A 24,618-nucleotide genomic window follows, 5' to 3' on the forward strand; every position below is an offset into this window, starting at 1 on the left:
TTGGGAGGTGGTGCACTGCTGAGGACATGGAACACTCCTAGGCTTTACTTTGTGTTGTGAGATAGGAAATTGTAAAGAAAGAGGGTAAGGGCAGTTGCTTGGCATGTAGCACTCCTGAGCTGAGAGCCTCTGCAGTGCTCTGGTTCTGAGAGCCTCTGCAGCTTCTCTTGGCAGCCTGAGGAAGTTCTGTGGGCAGATCTATACGGACCATCAAGTATAGGAATATGTAGGAAGAAAGGCAGCTGTAGGCAGGGATGAAAACAGTGGCCTGATTGCTTGATGGATAAAGGTTTTTCTGAGGCCAACTAATATGGGAATATAGAGGATGAGTTAATTGCATCAGTATTGTGAATTGGGGGTGGAAGATATGGGAATACCAAGGGACATGGAGGGCTGCAGTTATGCCTTGGGTTCAGAGCCTTGAAGAGCCTCCAGCCCATCATGACCTATTTTGGCAGAGCCGTTTTGGCAAAGTGTAGGAAGGGGAGAAACCTCTGCCACTGACTGTGGCAGCCGTGCTGCATGGCCAAAATCACTTTGTGTGCCCCTCCTGCTGGCAATAACCTTGACCTTCTGCAAAACCTTTGTCCAAAGCAGAGCAGACCAAAGGAAAGCAGATAGAGAGCATGCTGTCCTTGTGCTGCCCATGGGAGTGAGAGATTTAGGCGCGGGAGGGCAGAACGGTGCCTTTCTTGGTGCCGTCTCCGTGCTGTGCTGGAGGCAGCTTTCCTGCTCTCAGCAGAGAAGTGGGTGGTGGCAGGGGGACGAGGAAGAGGAGACCCGACCTGCGCAAGCTTGGCTTCCTGCAGTAAAGCTGCGAGGCTGCAGAATGGAGAGGCCTCTCATTTAGGTCCTTTCACCATTTTAGAGCTCTCATTTGGATGGTATTCCCAGTGCCTTGACTCATGGCAGCTCTATGAGGCCCTTTTGGGACTCAGATCCTCTTTCAACATCCTCAGATCCTCTTTTGACATCAGCTTGTATAAATCCTACCTACACCCAAGCATCATTGCACAGCATTATTTTCATCTAAAAAGGCTGTTATTTAATCATTCTAACCTTAATTTTGAAAATTAATATAATTCTAATTAATTTAATCTTGACATTTGGAAAACAATTCTGATATTACAGTTCCACCTCTTCTACAAAGAGTACATTTTTGTCCTTGGCAGAGCTGGAGATGGACTTGCGTTGAATGAAGAGCCACTCCACTAGTAACTAATATTTTGTGCAATGCTTTTCACGGCATTCTCTTCTCATTCATGCTCTTGTATTATTTGCTCCAATCCTCAGAGTCATTTGAGCATAGTGTAAAGAATGGCTTAATTATTCAGCTGGAATACCGTTCTTCTAGGTGTGGTAGAACGTCCCTGCACCCTCCTGCTCCTTCCCCCAAGAGCTTGCTTAGGAGCAGTTTTTATGTATCCAATAGCAGAGAAGGAACACACACGAGAGTGTAACTTGAGAACAACACCGGTCATTTTATTTAGAAAACATAACGGACTACTTAGAAAGGGAGGGGGAAAAAAACAACGAGACTTTTCTGGAGGCGGCTGAGGCAGCAGTGCTGGGAAGGGCAGGCTGGGTGCAGATGCTCAGGGGCTGGCACGTTGCAAGAGAGCGGCAGCTGGCCGTAGCAGAGGGAAACCCTTGCTTCCCTCCTGGCAGCAGGAGCGATAGCGCTTCTTCGGCGGGAGCTGTTCAGGACACCTTTCCTCTGGAGACTGCTCTGTAGGAGTGAGAGGGGAGGAGGGGGAAGCGAGGCTCCTCTTGCGATTCCCTCTTGGATTCTGCTTGTGGCTGCTGCCTGCTGCTGCTCCCAGCTCAGGCTGAGGGTGGCTGGTGTCTTTGCTGGCCACGGTCCATAGCACATTGTGTGGCTGAGCAGCAGTACTGGGTGTGCTGCAGGCGCTGTCCTGAGTGTGTGGTGAGGGAGGAAATGTCCTGTGAAAAGCCTCTGCCTTGGACATGCCAGCAGCTCCCATTGCACCCGTGGCCTCAACATGGTGGCAGTGCTCTGGTGGGAGCGGAGTGCTGTTTTTCACCTCTGCGGCCCTTTCTTTGTCATGACACACCTTGACATACATCTGCCTTGGTCTCTTCTTGGTGGAGGTTGCAAGCATCAAATCTGTAAAGCAGATTTGCACAAACTCCTCCTTTTCCAAGGGGTCTTTGAATTCTTCCTTGGAGATGTCTTCCAAATCCTCATTGCAGTAGGAAGGGATGTTCAGTGGCTTGATGCCTGTTGGAAAGGGATTGGTCTCGTGAGCCGATGTGCCATCTGTATGCTTGGGAGAGCCCGGTGCTTCTGAAAGAGATGGGGGTGTCAGACCCCAGGGCTCTTCTACTACTTCTTCAGAAATTTCCTCCAAATCCTCAATGCGGTTGAAGACAATATTCATGGGGTCATTGCCTGTGGGATTGGGATGCGTCTCGGGAGGCAATGTGCCATGTGTGTGCTTGGCAGAGCCCGGTGCTTCTGGCCTAGCTGTGGGCGCCAGATGCCAGGGCTCTTGCGGAGCTGGCACCTGGAGGCAGTGGTCAGCCCTTGTGGTGGAGCTGCAGCTGGGCTGCTGCCCCTCATGGGCAGCACAGAGAGGTGCAGGCGCGGGTGCTGGCTGCAGCTCTTGCGTGGAGGTGCCGCTGGCTGCCTGGCTGGCTGTCAGCGGAGGAGCAGAGGAGCTCTCGCCCGGCTCCTGCTCCTGCTCTCCAGGGCAGGCACGCATGCTGGCGCCTGCTGCACCTCGGCCGCTGCGCTCCGTTTGCTCAGCCCTTGCTTTAGCCAGGCTGCCTGTCCCTTGGAAGGCTCTTGCTGAATTGAGATGGGAGGGAAAAGGAGCAGTTGTCCTTTAAAGAAGGCAGGGCAAAGTAGCGATGCTCCAGCTTAGGGAGGAAACGATGTCGAAGCACAAGCGCTGTCCAGGGAGACTGCAGGTTCCAGAGCAAACATTCCCCCAGAGCCGCTGGCAACCAGCTGCAGGGGCCAAGCAGCCCTTTGAGCCTTGGATGTCACAAACACAGAGCCATCGGTGTGGTGCCTTTGCGACGTGCCATCCCTGAGCAACGGCCTCTCCAGTAGGATGGAGGCTGCTCCCGGCCATAGCAAGTGCTTTGCCACCAAAGGCACCTCTGTCAATTCCGCAACAACAGCTCTCTGCTGTGTTTTGTTTCAAAAGGCCAGTCCAGCTCCCCACTGCAGGACTGAAAGTTACGCCTGACCATGTCTAAGGGACTTGTCTAAGGGTAGCTTAACCTTTAGCTTCAGTGCTTCCATATTTCATTGACTTAAAACAATTCTGTATGAAACCTACCTGGCTTTCAGCTAGAGAGAAGCTGCCCTAGCTATAAAACGTGCTGGAAGGAAAACAGGGACTGCATCTGTCTTAAAGCCACCCTCATGCCTCAATGTGTGCAGGGGAAGGAGAGGAGGATTGAAGCACAAGAAAGCACATGCCCTTTAGCTGTGCTCTCCCTAACACAGGACTCAAGAGGCAGGAAGATGCCATTGAATTACCCTTGGGCCTTTCTCGAAATGCTCCAGAAATGTTCCCACTGCTCTCATCACTCCATCAGTTACTCACTAGGGTTATGGCTGTGGTTACTGATCTGGCAGGATTAAAGTGAGTCAAGGTTTGCAGGGCCACCTATCTTCCCTTTGCTCTTTTTCTGCACTCATTCGACACAGAGGAGCAAAAGGGATTTTTTGTATCCGATAGCCACAAGAAGGAACAAACACGAGAGCGTAACTTGAGAACACCAGTTGTTTTATTTAGAAAACATAAGGGACGACCCAGAAAGGGAAGAGAAGGAAAAAAAAAAGAGAGTTTGCTGGAGGTAGCTGAGGCCACATGACATATGGCAGGAACAGCATTGGGACTGTCTATGAATACTGGGATAGTGAAATCCAAGCAAAACAAGACACACACACCCGGCAAAGGAAAGAAAACGGAGCAGCACTGGCTCCCATCACCCCCAGCTAACACCAAACAGGAGTGCTGTGCATCTATGCACAGTGTCCTCACTCTGATTAGAAAATGACATTCAACATGGGGAAGTACAAGTAAGCTCGTCATTCCAAGGCCCTTTGGCCCTAAAGCCCTAGGGCTGTATCCTGAGCCTTTAGTCTTATCCCTTTAGCCTAAATTTCTAACTCTTTCTTCCTATCTCTTTAGCCCCAAGCTGTAGCCCTAGCCCTTTCATCCTAGCCCTTTCCCACTGCTTCTCCCATTCTATCCCATGGGAAATCACAGAGGAGCAGGAACAGCTCAACAGCCCATTCTAACTTCAGGGTTTGGGTATTTATACAACCTTCTTACCTGGGGTGCCAATAACCCAGTGACCAATCCCAGAGAAGGGCACTCCCTACTCTTCTACAGGTGACCTGTATATCCCCACATCTCTTTACCTCCACCAGGTGATCCTTATTAACCTTTCCTCCTAGCTATTCCCATAATTATTGGCCTCAGAAAATCCTTTATCCACCAAGCAAGCAGATAATTGTTTTCATCCTTGGCCATAACAACCTTTAATCTATATATTGCTATACCCACCTTTTTGCCCTTCAGTCCTGTCCTAGCCCTTTAGGCCTAAGCCCTAGCCCTTTAGCCCTAGTACTAGAGCTTTTTACCACCAGCCTTTTTGCCCTGGACTTTTAGCCACAGATCTAGTGCCCTAAGCCCTTTAGCCCTGGGCCTTTGGCCGTAAGATCTTGTTAGCCATTCCCTACAGCCCTTTACCACTAGGTCTTTCTCCCTAAGCACTACCCCTGTAGCCCTAAGGCCTTTAGCCCTAAGCCCTTTTCCCCGTAACCATAAGCTCTTTAGTCCTAAGCCCTTTACCCCTCGCACTTTAGCCCTAAGGCCTTTAGTGCTAACTCCCTTAGCCCTTTAAGCCTAGCCCTTTAACCCTGAGTCCTAGCCCTTTAGCGCTGGCCCTAAGCCCCTTAGCCCTAAACCCCTTTAGTCCCAAGTGCTAGCCCTTTAATCCTAGCCATTTAAAGCTAGCATTGAATGCTACCCTTTTAAGTCTAACCCTATAGCTTTTTAGGCATTTAGTCCTAACCATTTAGCTCTAAGCCCTAGCTTTTTATACCTGGAGCATTTAGCCTTTTCCCTTTAGCCTCTGCCCTTTAGTCCTAGCCCTTTAATCTTTGCCCTTTAGCCCTACAGCTTGCTATCACTAGCCCTCTAACCCGAAGCCCTAGCCATCCAGCTCTACCCCTTTAAGCCCTTTAGCCCTTGGCCCTTTAACTGTTGCCCTTTAATCCTCAACACTAGCACTTTAGCCCAAACCTCTTTAGCCCTAGACCTGCAGCCATAAACCCTTGAATCCCAGCCCTTTAAGACTAGCCCTTGAATCCTAGCTTTTTAACCCGAGCCCTTCAGCCGTTGGGCCCTTTAGACCAAGCCCTTTGGCCCTGAGCTCTAGCCCTTTGGCCCTATCCCTTTAGGGCAGCAGCTACTGCAATAAAGGCAACGAAACACCACCTCTATCTTTATTGAAAGAAGACACCACACAAACATCTTTATTTGAAATGAGACACCACACAACCATCTTTACCATCTTTATTTCTCAAAAGAATGTACAACCGTGCCATCCTCGCAACCTATTTTGCAAATCTAATCTTACCCTACAGATCTAGGAGGATCCTATAGGGATACTATAAATCTTATGGCTATGGACCTAAAGGGCTGATGCCTGTCGGACTAGGGCGAAGGGCTTGGCCTGAAGGGCTAGGGCTGGAAGGCTGAGGCCTATAGGGCTTAGGATCCTCCTTCCCATCTCGACTCTCATCTACTGCACCTGCAAAAACAAACAACAGGTCAGTCACGCTCTACATTAAAAAGGAACACGCACGATAACAACCTGCCAGGCTGCATCAGCAGCACATCCCTCGCAGCAGCTGCCTCTGCAGCCTCAGCACTACTACTCACAGCCCCCGGCACACACTCTGTCTTCCTGCTCTAATGGACAAAGGCCACCGGATTCCCAGATGGCATCTGGGAACGGGGTAACCAAGCGCCTCCAAAACCTCCCTGCTTAGAAAACCCCAGCTCCAGGACGGAGCTCCCTGCAGGCACTGGAGACGATCGACACCTCGCAGAGCAGCCGGGACAGAGGGAAAAACCCAGACGGAGGTTAAAAAAAAAAAATGTCTTTCTTACCTTATTTTTAAATGTTTAAACAATTCTAAATGCTATCTACAACCTAGAAAAGAAAAAAAAATCATTGCACACAAAGTTAGACAAAACAACCTGCAACACCCATCCATCCCCACAGTATCACAACCACCAGCACTCTACCTTCCTGCTCTAGGGGGCAAACACCACCAGATTTGCAGAGAGCACCCAGGAACGGGCTGACCAAGTGCCTCCGAAAATCGCCCTGCCTAGAAAACGCAGATCCAGGACCCAGATCCGTGCAGACACGTTCAGTACCAAAAGCAGCCAAAGAGCAACTGCCCACCAAAGCTCAGCATAACTCCTGCTATTAGATCCACCTGCTTCCAGCATTTGCTACTAAGACTGTGCTGGCATGGTGGGGAACACCCCAAAATCACAACCAAAGATCAGTCAAACAAACAAAATGTTTAACCGCAACCTAAACCCTAACCTAACCCTAGCCCTAAACCCTAATTCTCCAATGGCTTTTGCTCCAAGGCAAAAAGGATAATGATGCTGCTCGGTTCTTCTTGTCTGGGAAGAGGGATCACTCCTCTGCCGACCTGTGGTCCTGCTCGTCACTCTCCAAAAATCCAGAGCACGTTGACTCCTGAAGCACCGAGACTGACGCGCCTGCAAAAAGAACACCACAGTCACAAACCAGCGGCAAGTTAAAGCTCCTGTTTACACCCCATCTTCCTTACAAGGAAAACTTCTTCATCTGCAGCTGGCACAAGACCAAGGAGAAAACTAAAACGTTTCCCGCATGCTCACGCTCACCCAACTGACACAGTCCTACAGAACGGCTGCCCTTACTTAAAACGCCAGCAGGATTTTAAAACCGTCACCGCCGTCCCAATGAGCAGCCTCACGGCACCTCAGCACCCAAAGCTGCTGCTCAGCTCTCGCCGGCAGCGCGAGGGGACCCACGGGGCGACACTTACCCGAGCATGCCCGATTCCCTGGTCTTGATGATGTAGAGGAACAGGAGCAATGCGTGGAGCAGGTTGTTTCTGCCCTGAATGCATGGGAAGAGAGAAGACTTTGGGAGCGACTGCAGGGACAAGCACTCACGCCACTATCTTAGAGAGAATGTCTTATGCAAACCAACAGACACATCCTGCCCCTAACTTAGCCACAGCTGTACAGCTTTTCCTTCAAATCTTTTGGCAAGGTACGTATGCAGCGGGTGTGCACCATAATAGAAAAGGTTTAATAACCTGAGATGAGGAAAGACTATAATAGAAACCTCAAAAAAATGGTACAACAGCCTGGGGGATTCCCTCAATATTTACCTCTCACTTAGACAAACATCAGAAAAAAATTATTTTTGAGGGTTTTTTTTTGATGGAGTACCATCCTCAAATACTCAGGAATTCTTCCAGCATTTTTCTGAAATGGGTGATCAAGTCACAACCCAGGGCTCAAGAGAGAAATAAAACGTGCAGGAAACATCTGGCAGTTTGGCATTGAGATGAGATGGTTCCTTCCACAAACTCCTAGAAGGAAGCCTCCGGCTTGCTGGCATTCAGGAATAACAGCTCACATCAGAGCTTACAGAAATTAGGGTCTTAGAAGAAGTCGTGAGAAAATGCACAGGAAGCTGCTTTCTGCACTGAGCCAGCCTACATTTAAATGTAGATGTGTCTAGTTACAATAAATAAATAAATAAATAGAACAAAAAACAAACCCAAATCAGTTCTGCTGAACATTTCCTGTCAGCAGAACACACCTAACATGCTCCTACCTCCTGCACGTTGTAGATGTGGCCATGGTAGATGACCTGGTAGTGCGGTGGGTTGATGCTGCTCTGGTAGATGCAGAAGAGCTTCTCATCCGTCAGGTCTGGGAATGAAGGTCAGAAAAGAAAAGAGGGATTTTAAGGGTGCCCATGGGATGCAAGGGGCAAACAGCAGCTAAAGCAGCAGCCCAAGAATGCCAGTACCTGGTTCATGGGGTGTCTGGATGAAGTGCTGGGCAGTGAAGGTTTTGCCATCGGGATATTGGATGTTCCATGGCAGCCTGGAGTCCAGGTAGGTGCAGAAGATGTGCATAAGGATCTGTGCAAACAAACCCCCAATTTCACTTGAATGCCATCAGAAAGACCGAGGAACCAAAGGCTACAACGCAGCAGGAACTCTCTTGTCATAATCTTCAGGTATGAGAACAAACACAGGACACAGTCAACCACATGACTGATTTCATGCTAGTTTAATTGATTTAATGCCTTTTTTTTCCTTTTTTTTTTTTCAATGCTGGTTTTCCTTCAAATACAGGCAAAGAGGGACAGTGTAAAGATTGTTTTCCACTCCCTGGCTTATCCTGCAGTCTCTCCTTTAACTATTTCAGATGAATTACCTCAGGCTGCTGCCCTCACAGTTACCTGTGGGACATCTCAGAGGAGACTGAAGAAGAGGCCGCCCCCAGACTAACACATGCAAGGGCATTTTTGTGATCTGTCCCACGTCCAGGCCCCTTTGCATTATTCAAAACTACACTGAGATCCTGGGGATAAGCGAGGCAAAGAGGATTTGGACTTCTTGCAGCCACCCACAAATGCCTCATGCCAGAAGACGAGCAGCTTTAGGGAGTTTTACCAAGGCATCTTTGAAAACTTACAGCGGAGTCGGTGGGCAAGTCAGCTCCCCACTGCCGGCCTCTGAAATCCCCTCCTCTGCCCCAGCGGAAGCTTCCCTGGGACAGCTCTGGAAACAACAACACCTATTCAGGTACTGGCGGTGGAAGGTGCAAGAAAGATCTATTTTGCACTAGCTTTGGGAACCCCACACCTCCGTGTGCATTGCCAGGGCACCACATTCACTGGGAGAGAGAACTGGACTCATTAAATGCTTGCATATATTATATATACTCAAGGCAGTTGAGTTAACAAGGGAAGTTTTATTCCTAATTAACAAAAGGATTGAATAGGACACTTCTTGCCCCGCTGTGAGTGAAATGAGAAATAAAACCTTCTAAAACCAGTCCCGGGCCCACACCACCACATTGCTGCAAGCAGAGAAAGCTGCCAAAACACCCAGCACTGCGCCTTGCAAAGCAGCTCTCTGCCCTGCTGGGACTGCAGCCCGAGCGTCTCCACTGACGGGGCATCTGGCACCACCAGTGCTTGACCCAGCTCAGCGAAACGCTCCCGAGTCTCCAAGGGGAGCACGTACCTTTGATCCGTTGAACCAGGTACTCCTGGTTGGCCGTGACGCCCAGGTATCGCGTGATGGTGAGCAGGCTCTGCTGAATGGCTGTGGCTTCAGCCAGCGCTGCCTGTTTCATGCTGTTTGGGCTGACCCTTGCGCGGAAGAAGAGCCAGCGCGTCACCTGCACCCACGACTCGAACGGGATCAGCCGCCCTGCCAAGGGGTCAACAAACGCACTGTTACAAAGAGGAACTGCCTCCTCTGCTCTAATTGCTTGCTAAGCTCAGAGCTCAAGCTCACACCTTAGGCAGTGCCCCACACGCTCCCTGCCCGGCCCCATGGAGCACTCGCTGCCTCCCTCCCAGCACAGAGCAGAAACCCTGTGCAGGGCTGGGCAGGCACAAAACCCTCCCTTGAAGGCTGCCTGGCGTAAGGAAGGAGAAACAGAGAGGGGCTGGAAAGGGAAGAATCAAAAGGAATTTTTAACAGAGAGCAGCAGGGGAGCAGGGAGGTGCACAAGAGGCCAGCAACGGGGCAGTTCTTCACAGGCATCACAAGGGATGCGGGTCTCGGCAGAGACTACAAACCGGAGCACAAAAAAGCAGCCTGTGTTGAAATGCAGCGAATCGAACCCTGCTCTGGGGGAAGGGGACATCCGTGTGAGCTGCCCATGGAAGGGGCCCCTTCAGACTTGGCCTGGGAAACTGCAGCTGCAATTTCAGCTCAGCGAAATGGAAAAACAAACAAACAAAATACCCCCCAAACCTAAAAACACCCAGAACAAACCCAAAAAAACAAAGCCACCACCAACAAAAAACAAAATTATCCCCAACAAAAACACCATTTCTTCCTACCCCCAACCAAGACCATTTCTTCTAATGCTCAGAGCTCTCTCAAATCCACCTCAGATTGCCCTGCTCAACCCCATCAGCATGACAAAAATCTACTACCAAGACCTTAAAGATGCTACATAACAGACAGGAAGAGCTCAGAGACAGCTCTCCTCATAACACAGAATCATTTTTGGACACTTGAATTTCCACATATCTTAGGAATAACCTTTCCAGGAAAACACAATCCAACCCCATGGCTCCTCCTATCATCCTACCTCCGCTCGGCATTGCGGGGTACCCCATTCTTCTCAGCTGAGCGCTCACAGACTCCATCTCTTGGACAAGGGGCTCTAGAATTGTCTGCAAAATCCACTAGCAAAAAGAAATGGAAACATTAAAAAGGTTAGAAGCAACAAGGTACTCAGGAAGCTACTAAAGGACACCATCTCAGATCTCAAGAATCTTTACTGTTCAACCCCCCCACTCCTTTTAAAACAAGCAAACAAACAAACAAACAAACATGCAATTGTATTTCCTTTGCTACAATGACTCCTGCTCCCAAGACTAAAATGTTCTTTTTTTTGTTTGTTTTCATTTCTTTCTTTATTACGCTCCTTGAGACTGTCAGGAAAAGCCACTGTGCTGGCATTTTCCATGCTTTACTTGAGCCCAGGAGAAGGAGGTTGAAAGTCAGGAGGGAAAAAAGCAGTTTGGAAATCTGGATTTTAGAAAGAAAAAAAAGGAGTCTTATCACATGCAGTGTGCATTAAGATATATTTGTCTCCATTCAAAGGTGGGTGAACTTTACAACTGGAAGGTTTGCAGAATACATAACACCCAGGTCAGCCAGGGCATAAGTTGAGGTGGGAAATTTGTTTTACTCCTCCTTTGGTACTAGCACGCTCTTTGAATCTCCGTGGCCAAGCCCACCCTCATCCCCACCAGTCCCAAAGATCCAAGTCTCTTAGAGATGAGGCCCTTCTCCACCCGGCCGCACCTCTTCGAGCAGCACGAACAGGCCGTCTATGGGCACAGGACTTACCCTTCGGAGCCGATCGGTCCAGAAATCCAGGGCATCCAGCTGCCACCCATGCGCCAGCACCCTTGACCAAACCTACACAAACAACATAGTCATTATCCACCTACAGAGAGAAACCTGAGAGAAAAACAAAGGAGCTTTTAGGGCCTACGATGTTTTCGGAGCTCAACCACAGCCCACAGGGCAAACTGCAGATGTTCCAGAGCCCTCACACATCTCCTGGCTGCAGCATGGGGAGCCCTCAGCACCTGGCCATACTGCACTCCTACTCTCTCCTCACAGGACACCACATGTCACCCGAGGCCACAGTCACTGCCTGGAGCTCCCGGATCTCGCAGAACAAAACTGGGGCAGAGGTGCAGGACACATGAAAGAGGTACTTGAAGAAGAAGCTTTCTTAGATTAAGGGATGAGATCAAGACATGGATCCAATTTAATTAAAGCTCCCTTAACCCTACCCCTTTGAATGAGACTTTGTCCAGACACAAGTGTAAAGGAGTGTGATGGAGATCATGGCCAACCCTTTGGAGGAGCTCTATGCTTCTGGGCTCCTCTGGTGCTGAACTTACCTCTTCGCCAGCCTGTGGCACGTCCAGACGACCTTCCTCCCTGCGGCCCAGGGGACACCATGACACCTGGTACTGGAACTTCCGCAGCACCTTGGCCTGCTCCACCAGCAAACGAGTCAGGTTGCAAAACGCTGGGCAGCCGAATGGGGAGCTGCTGTAAACTGAATTTGCTGAAATGACATTCAAGGCACGCACAATTAGTACAAGCAGGAGGACAAGAATCACGCAATAGGGCAGGCAATAACTGCACAGATTCAACTCTGACTGGAAAGATGAGCTCACGAATTATGGTAAGGGAGGAGAATTTTCTGAAGTCCCTGAGGCACCGAGATGTGGAGAATTTACAAAATTCTGCCTCCTGTCTCAATTACTGCCTAGAAGACTAAAGTGGTCAGCAGCCACCTTGACCACATCTAGGGGGAATACCATAGCAGGGACGTCATTTTATTTACTAGCACTTCAGGAGCTCTCTCCCTTTCCCAAAATCCCTTCCAGCTATTCTCACCCACAACTCTCTCCAATAACGACTAATAAAACCTACATCCTCTCCTCACCCATCCTTTCAGGCCAAGCAAAGGGATTTCTTTACCCATCTGACGGCTGCGCTCTTTCTCCTCTTCCCTTTGCAGGTATCTTTGCAGGGACTTCTGGTCTGTGATCTCCTCCTCTTGGCTCCGGAGGAAACGAGGCCGAACTGGTGAAGGGCAGTGACGGCTCCTGAGCTCACTTCTCACTGCTTCAATACTCATATCATGTGAAGAAGCCGCAGGAGAAGGGCTGAAGCTGGGAAGCTTGGGCAAACAGAAGCAGACACTTGTGTCATATGAGGAAGATAAGACTTACACTTTGATTTTACAAACTGCAGGAGTCAATTGACTCAACAGATGAATTTATGGCTCTGGAGTTTGCTGCTATTAAGCCTAGTCTGAATCAGGGGAATTGGTTTTCTACTCCTCAGCATTTACATTTGCATTCCCCATTCAGGCTTTTTGTCTGAAACCCACCAACTCCTCCAAAACAAATAAATTAACTCTAGGGAAAGGACGAATCCTGGAAGGGCGAATGTGCAAAGGGAGCAGACAGCTGCCGGGCACCTCCAGCAGCTCAGGGCGCAGCACGAGCACACGAGGAGCCAAGCCAAGGCGCTCCCTCGCAGCCAGCGCCGTCCTTACCTGGATGCAGCTGCTGCTGGGCCGGGAGCTCAGAGAACTGCTGGAAGAGGCTCTGCTGGCGGGCAGAGCCGGCAGCTGAGGGTCACAGTCTGGGGCAGGAGCCGAGGCCAAGCTGGGACGGGAGCTCAGAGAACTGCTGGAAGAGGCTCTGCTGGCGGGCAGAGCCGGCAGCTGAGGGTCACAGTCTGGGGCAGGAGCCGAGGCCAAGCTGGGACGGGCCCCGCGGGGGCGGCCTGGGCTGTAGCTCAACACGTTCTGGCCCTGCATCGCAGCCCCACACCAAGGGACTCTCCTCGCTGACGGCTCCTGCACTGGAGCTATCGGCACCGCTGCAAGAAGCACAAAAACACAGTGAGCCCTGCACATGCAGCAGCCTCCAACTCCCCTGCTTCCTCTGAATCCACACTGCAAAACACAGACACGCAGCTTGCCCTGAAGGAAATTCAACGGTGCTAGAAAGCCCTCTTCCCAGCTCCACGGGGAGGCCACAAATTCCTTCTCCAGTTTCACAGAGAGTCTCTCCAGCTGCCCTTTAACAGGCTGCTGTCCCCTCCTTTGTTAGGGCTTCTTCCCTCTTCAGTTCTCCCCTCAATCCTTCACCAATTTTGCACTACTACTTTAAATTTTAACATGCTGCAGGGAATTTGTCTGACTGCTGTGTTCAGACAAAGAAGCTGAGAATTGTACTTGACCAAGACACCAACTGCAAAGAACACAGATAAACACGCGTTTATACTACCTACCTGAGTTCTGCATCCCCAGAAGGACCTGCTGCCTCTGAGTCATAACCAGGTGAGTTGGTGCCCTCGTGTATTTGAAATACAGCCAGAGATCAAACACGGCATTCAGGCTGAACAGAGACACAAGTGCAAGTTCTAGAATAAAGAAAAAAAGGTTTTATCATGCTAGATGGCATGACCATGAGTAATAACTTATTGTTAATATTAAAAACCAGGTTAAAAATGCATAAAAAACCTGCTCCTGTAAGTGCTAGTCTGAGGACAGAGATAAGGCTTCTTCATGGGTTCTTTTTATTCAAGAACCAGTTGAGACAAATCTCCTTTCTACATTAAAATTCATTTATGTGGCTAAAATTCATTTATGGGGCTTTAATGCTTATTTGCAAAAGTGCAAGGTATTTTCCAGGGAGAACACAAATCTCTACAAGGAAGTTTCACGCTCTTTAGCAAGGCTCTTCCATCAAACCTTCTGTCCCTCATATCTGCATTTGCCTCACTCCTCCTCCTTTCCATCCTCCAAGGGGATTTGATACAGCTCCTTTGGAGTCTACTCCATTGAAAGGAACTTTCATTACCTGGAAATGTCACACAGCCCCACAACAGGGCCGCCAAGAGACTCTTCCCTGTCACTGCAGTGAGGAAGTTCCCACAGCTCCAACAGGGGTAAAAGAAAATGAAATCAAGTTGTGCCTTTTTTTTTTTTTTTAAGCTGTCTTTAAAACAACTTATTCAGGAAGAAAACAGAAGTGCGAAATATTCTCTCCTCCCAAAACACATCCACAGGCAGCGACAACTCACCAATGAAGCAGAGTGGCCAGAAGGGGATATTGTAATACGTGCTGAGAAGTTTTCCAGTCCTGGTAAGGAAATACAATAAAACAGGAAAAGTTACCAAGGGGCAGTAATGGGGTTCTGGGAAGCACCGAGGCCTGCACAAGGCAGGATGTTTTCTGTAACGCAGTCACATTCGCAGCCAACATACATGTCCACGCAGATCATGCCGGCAGTGCAGATATTGAGGAGCCCCCAGGCCCAGAGCACCTTCCGCTCTCCAGCCTCTCTCCTCATCCTCATGCTCCTGTCAAGGAGGGCACCTGCCGAAAGCCCTGGGGCTGCCATGGTCTGCGGCAAGAGGGAGACAAACACCCCACAGTTTAGACAGCCACATCCTGGCTCAGCACCACGCTGAGGAGAACAGCAAGAACCAAGAGCAACCTGGACAGAAGGACTTCACCTGAGGAGCTCCCGGTCCCGATTCCCGAGCGGGGAGCAGGGCTTTTGGCCAGCAACACTCTCCTGCAAAGCCTGTGAGCGCCGTCACCCTCTCCAGGGAGAGCACGTCCGTTTTCCCCAACGGGCTGCAGGGCACAGGGCCCCCTTCCCATTCCGAGGGCACTTTTGAAAACCAACATTCCGCAGGGGGCCCAGGCAGCGCTGCCTTCCCCTTTCCTGCTCAACATCCCCCCGCTCCGGGAGGCCCCGCGAGCGACACGTCCCGCCTGCACCGCTGCCTCCTGCCCCCTCTGCACCTCCACGTCCCGCCTCGGCGCCCCACAAATTACACACGACGCCCCCGACGACGGGGACTTTTCCTGAGCCTCCCGGCCCCACGAGGCCCTCCCGAGCCTCCTGCCAAGCCCCGACGGCTTAAAAACGCCTCGAGTTCCCCAATGCCGAAGAGGAACATAAACCTGTAAAAGTGACTTCAGCGAAATAATGGGGCTTTGAGGGGGAAAAAAGGGGAAAAAACAGCTAAGGATGAGGGGGAAATGGAATAAGGAGGCTGAAAAATAGAGGGGGAAGGAAAGAGAAAAGCTGAAAGAGGGAGAAAATGAAGGAAAACGCTAAAACAAGGAAAAAATATAAAAGAGGAAAAAAACGTGAAAAAAGACAAAAGGGAGAGCCAAAGAGAAAACTAAAAGAGAGAGAGAAAGGAAAGAAAAAAAGTTGAAAGGGGGCAAAGAATGAAGGAAAAAATAAGCTAAAAGAGGGAAAAATAATGAAAACAGTTAAAAGGGGTAAAAACAAAGGAAAAAATCTAAAAGCTGAAAAATAAGAAAAAAAGGATAAAATGCATAAAAACAAACGAAAAAGATTAAAGGGGGACAATGAAAGAAGAAAGCTTAAAAAGGAGAAAACAAAAAGATAAAAATGCAAAAAAGAAAAAACGGGGGAAAAGAGAAAAACAAATGAGGGAATGGGATTGGACGGGATAGGATAGGCTGGGACAAGATGGGACGGAACAGGCTGGGCTGGGCTGGACCGGGACAGGACAGGACAGGACAGGACGGGGTCCCCCCGCAGCCGCCGCCCTCACGCAGCCCGTCCCGTCCCGTCCCGTCCCGTCCCGCGGGCAGCGGCGCCCGGGCTCGCGCTGCCCTCGCTGCCCGCGGCACCCGCGCCACGGCCACGGCCACGGCCCTGCCTCCCGCGCCCGCCGCGCGCACGGAAAAGGCCCAGGGCGGCGGGGGACGAGGGGCCGCAGGCAGCGTCCCCAGGAGGGCCGGGACCCGGCCCCAGGACAGGCTCAGGCCAGGTTCACGCTGCGGACGACTCCCAGGAGGGTGTCTGCTCCCGGCAGCGCCAGCGACACGGCTCTGGGATCCCTCCGCAGGGGCTATCGGCTCTCTGGCCAGCCAGGCACCGCTGCCAATTCCAGCGCAGCGAGACCGGCCCTCCCCGCAAGACCTCCCGCTTCCCCGTCTCGGCCTTGGGAGCAGCCCCCAGCGTTTCCGCACGGGCACAGCTGCTGCCAGGGGGCACTTCCAGCTCTTAACTCTTTCCTTCACAGAATCACAGAATCCTTAAGGTTGGAAGGGACCTCCAGGGATCATCTAGTCCATCCCCTGCACACGCAGGGTCACCCAGAGCACGTGGCACAGGGCTGCGTCCAGGCGGCCCTTGGAGATCTCCAGAGACGGAGACTCCACAGCCTCTCCGGGCAGCCTGTTCCCGTGCTCCGTCACCCTCACTGCTAATACGTTTTTCCTTAAGTTCCTGCGGAACTTTCGCTGTTTCAGGTTGCGGCCGTTTCCTCTCGCTCTGTCGGTGCCACCGCTGGGCAGAGGCCGCCCCCTCCCCCCGCCGCCCCCCGCGCCCCAGGAGCGGGGCCGCCACGTGGGGGGGGGTGCGCGCATGCGCAGTGCGCTCTGCCGCGCTCGCTGCTGCCCCCGCGTGTCGGGGCGGAGGCGCTGCAGGAGCGGGGCGCGTGCGCGTGCGCAGTGCGGTCGGCGGCCCCTTGTGGCGCGCGGCGCATGCGCGGCGGGCGGCAGGTGCGCGGCGGCGGCGGGAGCGCGCGGGAAGGGCGCGGGGGGGCGGCGCTCGCGGCCCGTGGGGCGGCCGCGGCCGCGTCCTGCCGGCGGGGGCAGCGCCGCGCGGAGGCGGCGGCGGGGCCGGGGGGCCGGGGCGCGGGGCCGGCCTGCCCGTGTGCGGGGTGTCCCGGGAGGGCTGCGCGCGGGGCCGGGGCGGGGGGAGGCCGGGGAGCAGCGAGAGGGGGGGCGGCGGGGGAGGACGTGGCCCCGGCGCTCGGCGTCCTTGGGCCGGGCGGCTCCTGCCGCTGCAGAGCGCTGGGGGCTGGTGACAGGAACCCGAGCCCTCGTTGGGGTGGGTTTGCAGGGCAGCTCCGCGGAGGGGGCCGCGCTGCAGAGAAGCGGCCGGGGCGTCGCGATGCCGTCGCTGCTGCTGCTGGTGTCGGGATCTGGGAGCTGCTGCCTTTGTAGAGGTGTTGATTGAGCAGACATTGGAAACGGAGCAGTGTATTAGCTGGTAAAGTGTCTTTCGTGGACGTGTTCATGTTCATTTGTGATTCCCAAGTGCAGAGGACGGAAGCGTGTCCGAAGAGGATGTCCTGTGTGCAGCGGGCGGGAGCGTTTCTGCCGTTGCCGTTGCCCTGGGCTCAGTGCGGGCTCAGGGCCGACCTGTGGGCAGCCCCAGTGGAGCGGAGTGAGCTCGGCCGTGGGGCCACAAAAGTGGCCACCAAAGTAAGTTTGCTCCAGCAGAGAACGGGGCTGACACAGATCCGAGCAGCAGCTCCGTGGTCAACAGGGCTGTTTTTTCCTGGTACAAACTGGGAAAATCTGTAACTTCTTTGGTGGTGTAAGACTTTGGGAGGGGAAAAATTCTTTGGAAGGGAAATGATTTTGGCAGAGGGAAAAAAATAAGGGTGGATGGGTGACTTTTTCAGAAGCTAAAAAGATTTGGAGGGAAAAAAATCAGAAGGAAACATTTGGGGGTAAACATTCCTCTTTTTAGAAGGAATATTTTTTGAGGGAATTTTTGAGCTGGGAATAGGAAAATGTTTTGGGGGAAATTTTCTTGGGAGATGTTGAGAGATAATTATTTTATGGGGGGAAGTTATTGGGAAAGAATAACTTTCTAGTTGGATAAGTTGGGGGAAGATAAATAATATAGGCTCTATAAATAATATTTTGAAGCAAACATATTCTTTTAGAGATAGTGGGGTTTTTTTGGCTTTGTTTCGTATTTGCAACATCTAAAGCAGGCTCCACTTAAATGAATGTAGCAAAATAACTTTGGAGAAATATATAACTCTTCTTAAAAGTTATTGGTGTGTACTAGGCAAATATCTGAAGTTGGGATTTTTTTTTTCCCTTTGCTATCACTGTTGTCAAAGAGAAGCCAGTTACTGCTGTTCTTCCTGTGGCCCAAATAAAAATAAAAGTTTTCTCATGGTTCTTTCTTGCAGTAGTAAGGTAGCGTTATGTTCTTGCTGAAATGAGTGGAATTGTTGGAATGAGTGTCCAGGCAGTGACATTAAGGAGGAGACCCAAATGTGTGACCTGCTAAAATGAGGGCTGGGGGGCAGCATTGCTCTGGGGAGTAAGTAGATAGTATTTTCAACCTGTGGAGTTAGTGGAAGAAGTTCCCTGTCCTTGTCCTTGAATTACTAAATCCCGTCTCTCAGAAATTCTAATGAAGAAAAAGGTAATGAAGACCTTTTAAGTTTGGCTATCCTTCAGTGTTCTTTAAGTATTTCCTTTAGTGGGTCCAGATGTTAACTTTGAAAGAAAAAGTAGAAAAAATAGCAATCGTTCCTCTTGCAAAGCTGGCTCAAGCTGCAACGTTTAAATAGCCATGTTGAGGGTGTTAGTAATCTTAGTGCCTTGAGTCACTTTGTTTCTCCTTTACAGAGCTCCTATATCCACCAGTAGATTCTGCTGGGAGGATCCGTCGGGGAGATTTCCTACAGAAGGATGAGGGCAGACGGCTTTGGGAACGGGAGGAATGCGCCGTTGTGGCCTGCTCAGTGCCAGGACGCAGCAGGGTCCTTCGCTAGCGGCGTTTTCATTTTCGCATGTCCCAGTCTGAGCTGCTCCTGCTGATGCCAAAAGCAGTGGTGCAGGTGGAGCGCCGCCAGCTCAGCAGGGCTGGTGAAGCAAAGAGCAGGAGAGAGCAGGTGAGAGCCGGGCCCGGCTCGGTGGGGGTCAGGCCCCAGCCCACGGGGAGGTGGTTCTTCCAGGGCTGCAGTGGGCATGGGAGGCAGGGGCTCCCCTGAGAGTGGGCCAAAGACTGGGATGTGTGAATTTTGGAGAATCTCTTGGTGAAAGTCATCTCTGTTTTCCTGTTAAGGTAGGGTGTAAAATGGGTGCATGCTTTGGGAAGAGCTCCTGTTAGTGTATTTGGTGATGGGGCTTAATTTCCCTGCCTAGCCGAGGCGTCCGGCCTCAGGGAATTCTGTGTGCGTGGGCGAGCTGAGCTCAGCACTTAGTGCCCAGCGTGGCCTGCAGCGGTGCCGGCAGGCTGGAGTTAACGCTCCGCTTCCCGCTGGGAGAGGCTGGTTTCAGAGCAGGGTGTGTGAGCAGGGTGGGCAGAGCAGGGGGTCCGAGCGGTGCCCGCTTGTGGTTCTGGGATTCTTGGTGCCCACTTGTGGTTATGGAGCTGCCCCTGCTGCTGCTTGGTGGGGATGGGCTCTGTTTTTTTCTCCTTGAGTTGGGGGTCATAAGCTCCATGTTTCCAGTGGAACAGCTGGGTTGGTGGCAGAGAAGTGAGGATGTCTCTGCAGACCTGCCTGTTCAAAGCATCACGGCCTCTGGCTTTTCAGAATTTGTCTATGTGCTTTCATTTAGTGCTCCTCCTTTTTGCTAGAGGCTCTCATTGGACCATCAAGTTCCCTGCCAATAGGGTCTCCGTGGTTGTTTACTCCTGTTCTCAGCAGTGTATCCCTCTTTTATTGGGCAGAATAGAGAATCCTGCATGTTCTCCTCTTATTTTCCTGCAATGAACACTGCCTACTCTACCAGCAGAACTCCCTCTACCATCTTGCTTTCTTCCTCTTGCTCTTGTTCTTCTTGCTTGAGCCTGATGTGGGTTAAATGGAAAGTATCAGAGGATGTGAGTGGCAAAAACTTGTGGTTCTTCTCACACAAGCTCCTGAAGGTTCTTATCTACAGGGCAGCTAATAAAATCAAGCATTTCATTTAAAAAATACACTTATATGAAAGAAAAGTAAGTATCTCTAAAATAAATGCTCATAGAGTAGCTGGAATGTAAGAAATACCTCTTTCTTAACACAGCAACTCTGCTTAGAATTAGAAGTTTCAACCAGAAAAGGAAGCTTCATGCAGTGCAACGATGACCCCAGCATAAAAAGCAGGGTTTGGTGGCCTTAGGGCTAGATTTGCTGTAATGCAGGACTCTTCCCTTTTCTTAATGGGCAGTCTTGACCTCAGATCAGCCTGGGAAGCTGAGCCCACACTCGCTTGCCCTGATGTGCGAGTTAACATCCCAAAAATGTAACCTGCAGAGCCCAGCTAGAGGAGAAACACAAGGGCGGGGAAAAAGGAAACGAGGAGGGAAGCAAAAATGGACATTTTTAGTGTGTGCTCTCTTGCACTTCTCAGAAGCTACTTTCAGGCATCATTCCTGTAATTTCCCAGCTTCACTCCTATTGCACAGGGTTGGTTTGTTTGTTTGTTTATTTATTTAAAGTCATCCTATTCTCTAAGATCCCTATAGACTAATCTTGTCGATCTATGGCAGCAGCCAGCTAAGCTAGAGATCAAGCCAAGGCAAGATGAGAACTTCCTGTATTATTACTACACATTTTTCTTGTTTGCTTTAGTTATGTAACTGATAAACCAAGAAGGGGGTAAATTTCACACGACGTACTTAATATACCAGTTAGAAGAAAGATTTTTTAATGCTGAAATTATTCTACAATTAAAACAGACAAGCTGAAATGATGTTTTACTTTTTATTAAAACATATTCGAACAATGCAATTCAAATAATATATATATGCTTTATATACATCCATATGCATAAAACAAATATATCTCGAAGTATATTCTTTATATATGGATGTATATAAATATTTATGTGTATATATTTTATATGTATAACAATATGTGTATACAAACATATATGTTTTACATATATGTTTATATATGTTTACATATATATAATATATGTTTAGAGTACTCTTTACTGAACTATATACATCTAACAGAACAGAATACAATTAAAAATTATTTTTAATAAAGTAGAAATGAAGTATTCTGAAGACCACATTATGAAGCACAGTGGAAGTTTCTAATTATTTTCTTCATTTCCTAATAATAAAAAAACAAATTATCAATAAGCACAAATAAAAGTTTTAGAATCTGATAGTTTATTTCTACACACAAAGTTAAAGAATCTGTAAATGCATCCAACTGTTGGTGATATTCAGCAAAAACATGTGCTAAAAGCATCACAATGCTTCTATATTCTCTGCAGTTTCAAAGACATCCCTATGTGTCCAAAAGAGTAGAGGATACAGAGCCTGGAGCAACAGTTGTTTCAACAGGTAGGAAGAGATCCTCCCTGAGAAACCACAACTAAAAGCTGAGAAAGTTACTTTGTGAATTCTCAGTAATTAATTTACCTTTGCTACTTGCCCAGGGCACTCAGAAGAAGAGAGAATCGTACTTAAAGCCAAAGGAAAAGGGAGAAAACAAAGAGATCCAGGCACATTTCATTTGAGCATTCCAATTTTAAGTTGCAGAAACCCACAAGTCCTGGATAACGTGACTATTTTCGGAGAGAAAGAAAGAGAGAGAGAGAGAGAAAAAAAAAAAAAGAGCAAGAAAAGCTTTCCACAGCCTCCAAGGTTAATTGCTTTGAAGGAGTTGTGCGGGTGGAACCATTGGCTTCAAGTCCAATCTTTTTTTTCTCCTGCTGAAACTCCAAATAATGATGCCAAATTTAACAATGATTTTGCAATATGGATAAATGTCTTCCATACAAAAATGACTAAGTCTTATGACAACTAAGCACTAAATCAATTAATATGAAATAAGCATGATATCCAGAGTGCCTGCGGACTGTGTAACAGTGATAGAATACTATATATAAGCATTAGAAAATATATATAAAATTGACCATAAAGAGTTTAGTTTTGTCATAATTGTTCCAGTGCTGGTAAATGCACTGGCTGAAGAGAGCATATATTTTTTCCAGGTAAAAGATGTGGAAGTTCCTTGCTAGCTTAGTGACACCATCCAGCAGATGCCGAAAACAAAATGGAGACAACACAAGTTTAAAATAGCATAAGACCTTCTGGAAAAGCTCTTTAAGTCTTCAGGAGCTAAACAATCACATCACAGCACAACTGACTGCCAACACTGTTCAGGAGCTGTGCGTGGAGTGAGGCTGTCGGACCCACCGACAGCAACCAGGCAAGTGGAAATAGTGCCCACAACTGCCCATCAACCTCTGCTTCCCTCACAGCAGCGAGGGGAGAGAGACACTGAAACACTGAAGAACACTGAAAACAGACATACCACAAGCTTGCTGTAATCCCTCACAACTGTGGCATCTGGCTCTTCAGGAATTCCCATGGCTTTCTCCCTGTTCATCCGTTGCTGCTGTTCTGCCTGAGAACATCCCGCTGGACTCTCACAACGCATGTAAGTTTCTGGAATGAAAACACTTTCTCAGATGATGATTTCTGTTTGTCTGACACATGGCTATCCATCAGCTATCCCACAAGGGGCATCCAATCTTTCTCTGCAGTTGCCTGTTATTTGTTCACTGAGAAATACTTGGCTTCTACTTTCTCCTCCGTAAAAAATAGGAACCAAGATAAAAAAGCAGTTATGAGTGAAAAGCCCAGGGTTGAGAGGAGAAAAAAAGCAATAGTCATACATTGCCATTACAGCAGGGCGTACTTAAGGAAGTTGAATGTTAAGAAAACGCATCTCCCATTTGAAGCAAGCATTAGGGTGTAAGTCATCTCTGCTACATTATGACTAAATGTACACAGGTTACAGCTTCTTATTCTAAGCTGCTCATTATTGGAAAGATGCACGTGCAATAAAAGAAAGCAAATGGGCATTGGTTTGCAATGAGATCATAGAATCATAGAATCCTTAAGGTTGGAAGGGACCTCCAGGGATCATCTAGTCCAACCCTCCTGCACACACAGGGTCACTAGAGCACGTTGCACAGGGCTGCGTCCAGGCGGCCCCTGGAGATCTCCAGAGAAGGAGACTCCACAACCTCTCTGGGCAGCCTGTTCCCGTGCTCCGTCACCCTCACTGTTAAGAAAATTTTCCTTAAGTTCCTGTGTAATGTTTGATGCTTTAGTTTGTGGCTGTTTCCTCTAGTTCTGTCAGTGGCCACTACTGAAAAGAGGCCGCCACCATCCTCCTCACTGCCTCCCTTGAGGTAGTTTCACACACATACAAATGCAGTGTTAAGAACTCCTATTTTCACTGTGCCAGGTCAAAGCACAATAAATGATCCTCTTGTCTTTTATGCCTAATGCTTTGAGGAGCAAAGGCTTTATCAGCATTTTTAGAACACTCACCTTTTTTAGTCCTCTCTCAGTATAGATTAGCGTAGATCCGCTCATACCCTCTTTGGCAGAGGCAGGATTTCCCAATAGCTGCTCCCATCTTCAACCTTGTAATATTTGAAAAAACAAAAAGCAACAGTAGTGACTCCAACCCTAAGCTGAGATACTGGAACTAATCTTTCTTTTCTTGGCATATGCTGTGAAGCTGGTCTGCGATGTAAGTGAAGGGAAAGATTTTCGTAAGCTTACAGTGCATCTCTCTCATTTCAACTTCAGTCTTCTTGGCTTTGTCGAGTGTGATTTCAGAATAATTTTCCTGAGTTGGCCACTCAATGCTTTGACAATATTTTGGCAGAATTGCACTGAGGGCTGAGAAGAACAGGATTTTTAGGGGTTGGAAAGGTAAGGCATTCTTCAGAAAGGTGACGGCAGATGTAAAAAGCCACTGGCGTGAGGTCTCATAGCCGTAAGCCAGGCCATAGAAGATGATGAAAAATAATGATAGCCCCATGAAAACAATAATGAAAGGAAGAGGGAGAGAAGAGGGAAGAACCTCTCTCCCATTTTAATTTTCACCAAAGGGTTGTGGAAGTGTGCTACTGTCTGTCTTGTCTTTGTGCACTCCCAAAATGACATTTTCTTGAGGTAAGCTAGGGAAGAGTGTTGAAGCAGTTGGAGAGAACAATGCCAAGTTTGGCCAGTGCACAAGGTATTTCTGTTATTTTCATGTTGAACTGGATGAACTGCTGATGTGTTTGGTGTCTAATGTAGCTTCTGGACTCAGCAGTGATAGTTGCATTTAAGAAGTGATTCCTCCCTCCCTTTTCTGGATATGTGGAGAATTGGACTGAATTGCCCTCATCCAAGTGGTATCTTTCTCCAGCAGCTCCCTGGGCGACTGTAGACTACACTTGTATATTTTAGAGACTCTAGATGTATATTTCAGAGGAGACTGACGTGGCTGTCCTTACAGATAGGTCTCTTCTCTCCCTCTCCCCTGAAAACGAAATGACCCAAAAGGATGAAATAATGTGATGCATCGAAATGCAGTCCCTTTCTGGAAAATGATGTGGGGAAAGCATTGTTTTTGAGGAATCTCTTTAAATAGCCACAGAAAGCCAACATATCATGGGAGAAGTTATGGTGGGCACCTGGTG

The 24,618-nt window shown here is 49.2% G+C and overlaps 1 protein-coding gene across 1 annotated transcript; it reads right to left on the reverse strand.

The window, feature by feature from the left end:
- Positions 1-6,739: 6,739 nt before the first annotated feature.
- On the reverse strand, positions 6,740-14,782 carry LOC148596101 (transmembrane protein 209-like). The gene is made up of 14 exons (XM_088530829.1): positions 14,646-14,782; positions 14,462-14,520; positions 13,667-13,798; positions 13,157-13,252; positions 12,341-12,445; positions 11,752-11,921; positions 11,186-11,257; positions 10,419-10,515; positions 9,335-9,523; positions 8,781-8,866; positions 8,107-8,221; positions 7,909-8,006; positions 7,106-7,179; positions 6,740-6,794 (listed from the first exon to the last, which is right to left on the reverse strand). Exons 1-14 carry the CDS (start codon positions 14,780-14,782, stop codon positions 6,740-6,742), a joined length of 1,485 nt encoding a protein of 494 aa, XP_088386955.1.
- Positions 14,783-24,618: the final 9,836 nt, after the last annotated feature.

The sequence above is a fragment of the Tinamus guttatus genome, unplaced genomic scaffold (genome assembly GCF_059628265.1).
Source record: "Tinamus guttatus ecotype Peru unplaced genomic scaffold, ASM5962826v1 Tinamus_guttatus_pri_ptg000031l, whole genome shotgun sequence".
Lineage (NCBI taxonomy): Eukaryota > Metazoa > Chordata > Aves > Tinamiformes > Tinamidae > Tinamus > Tinamus guttatus.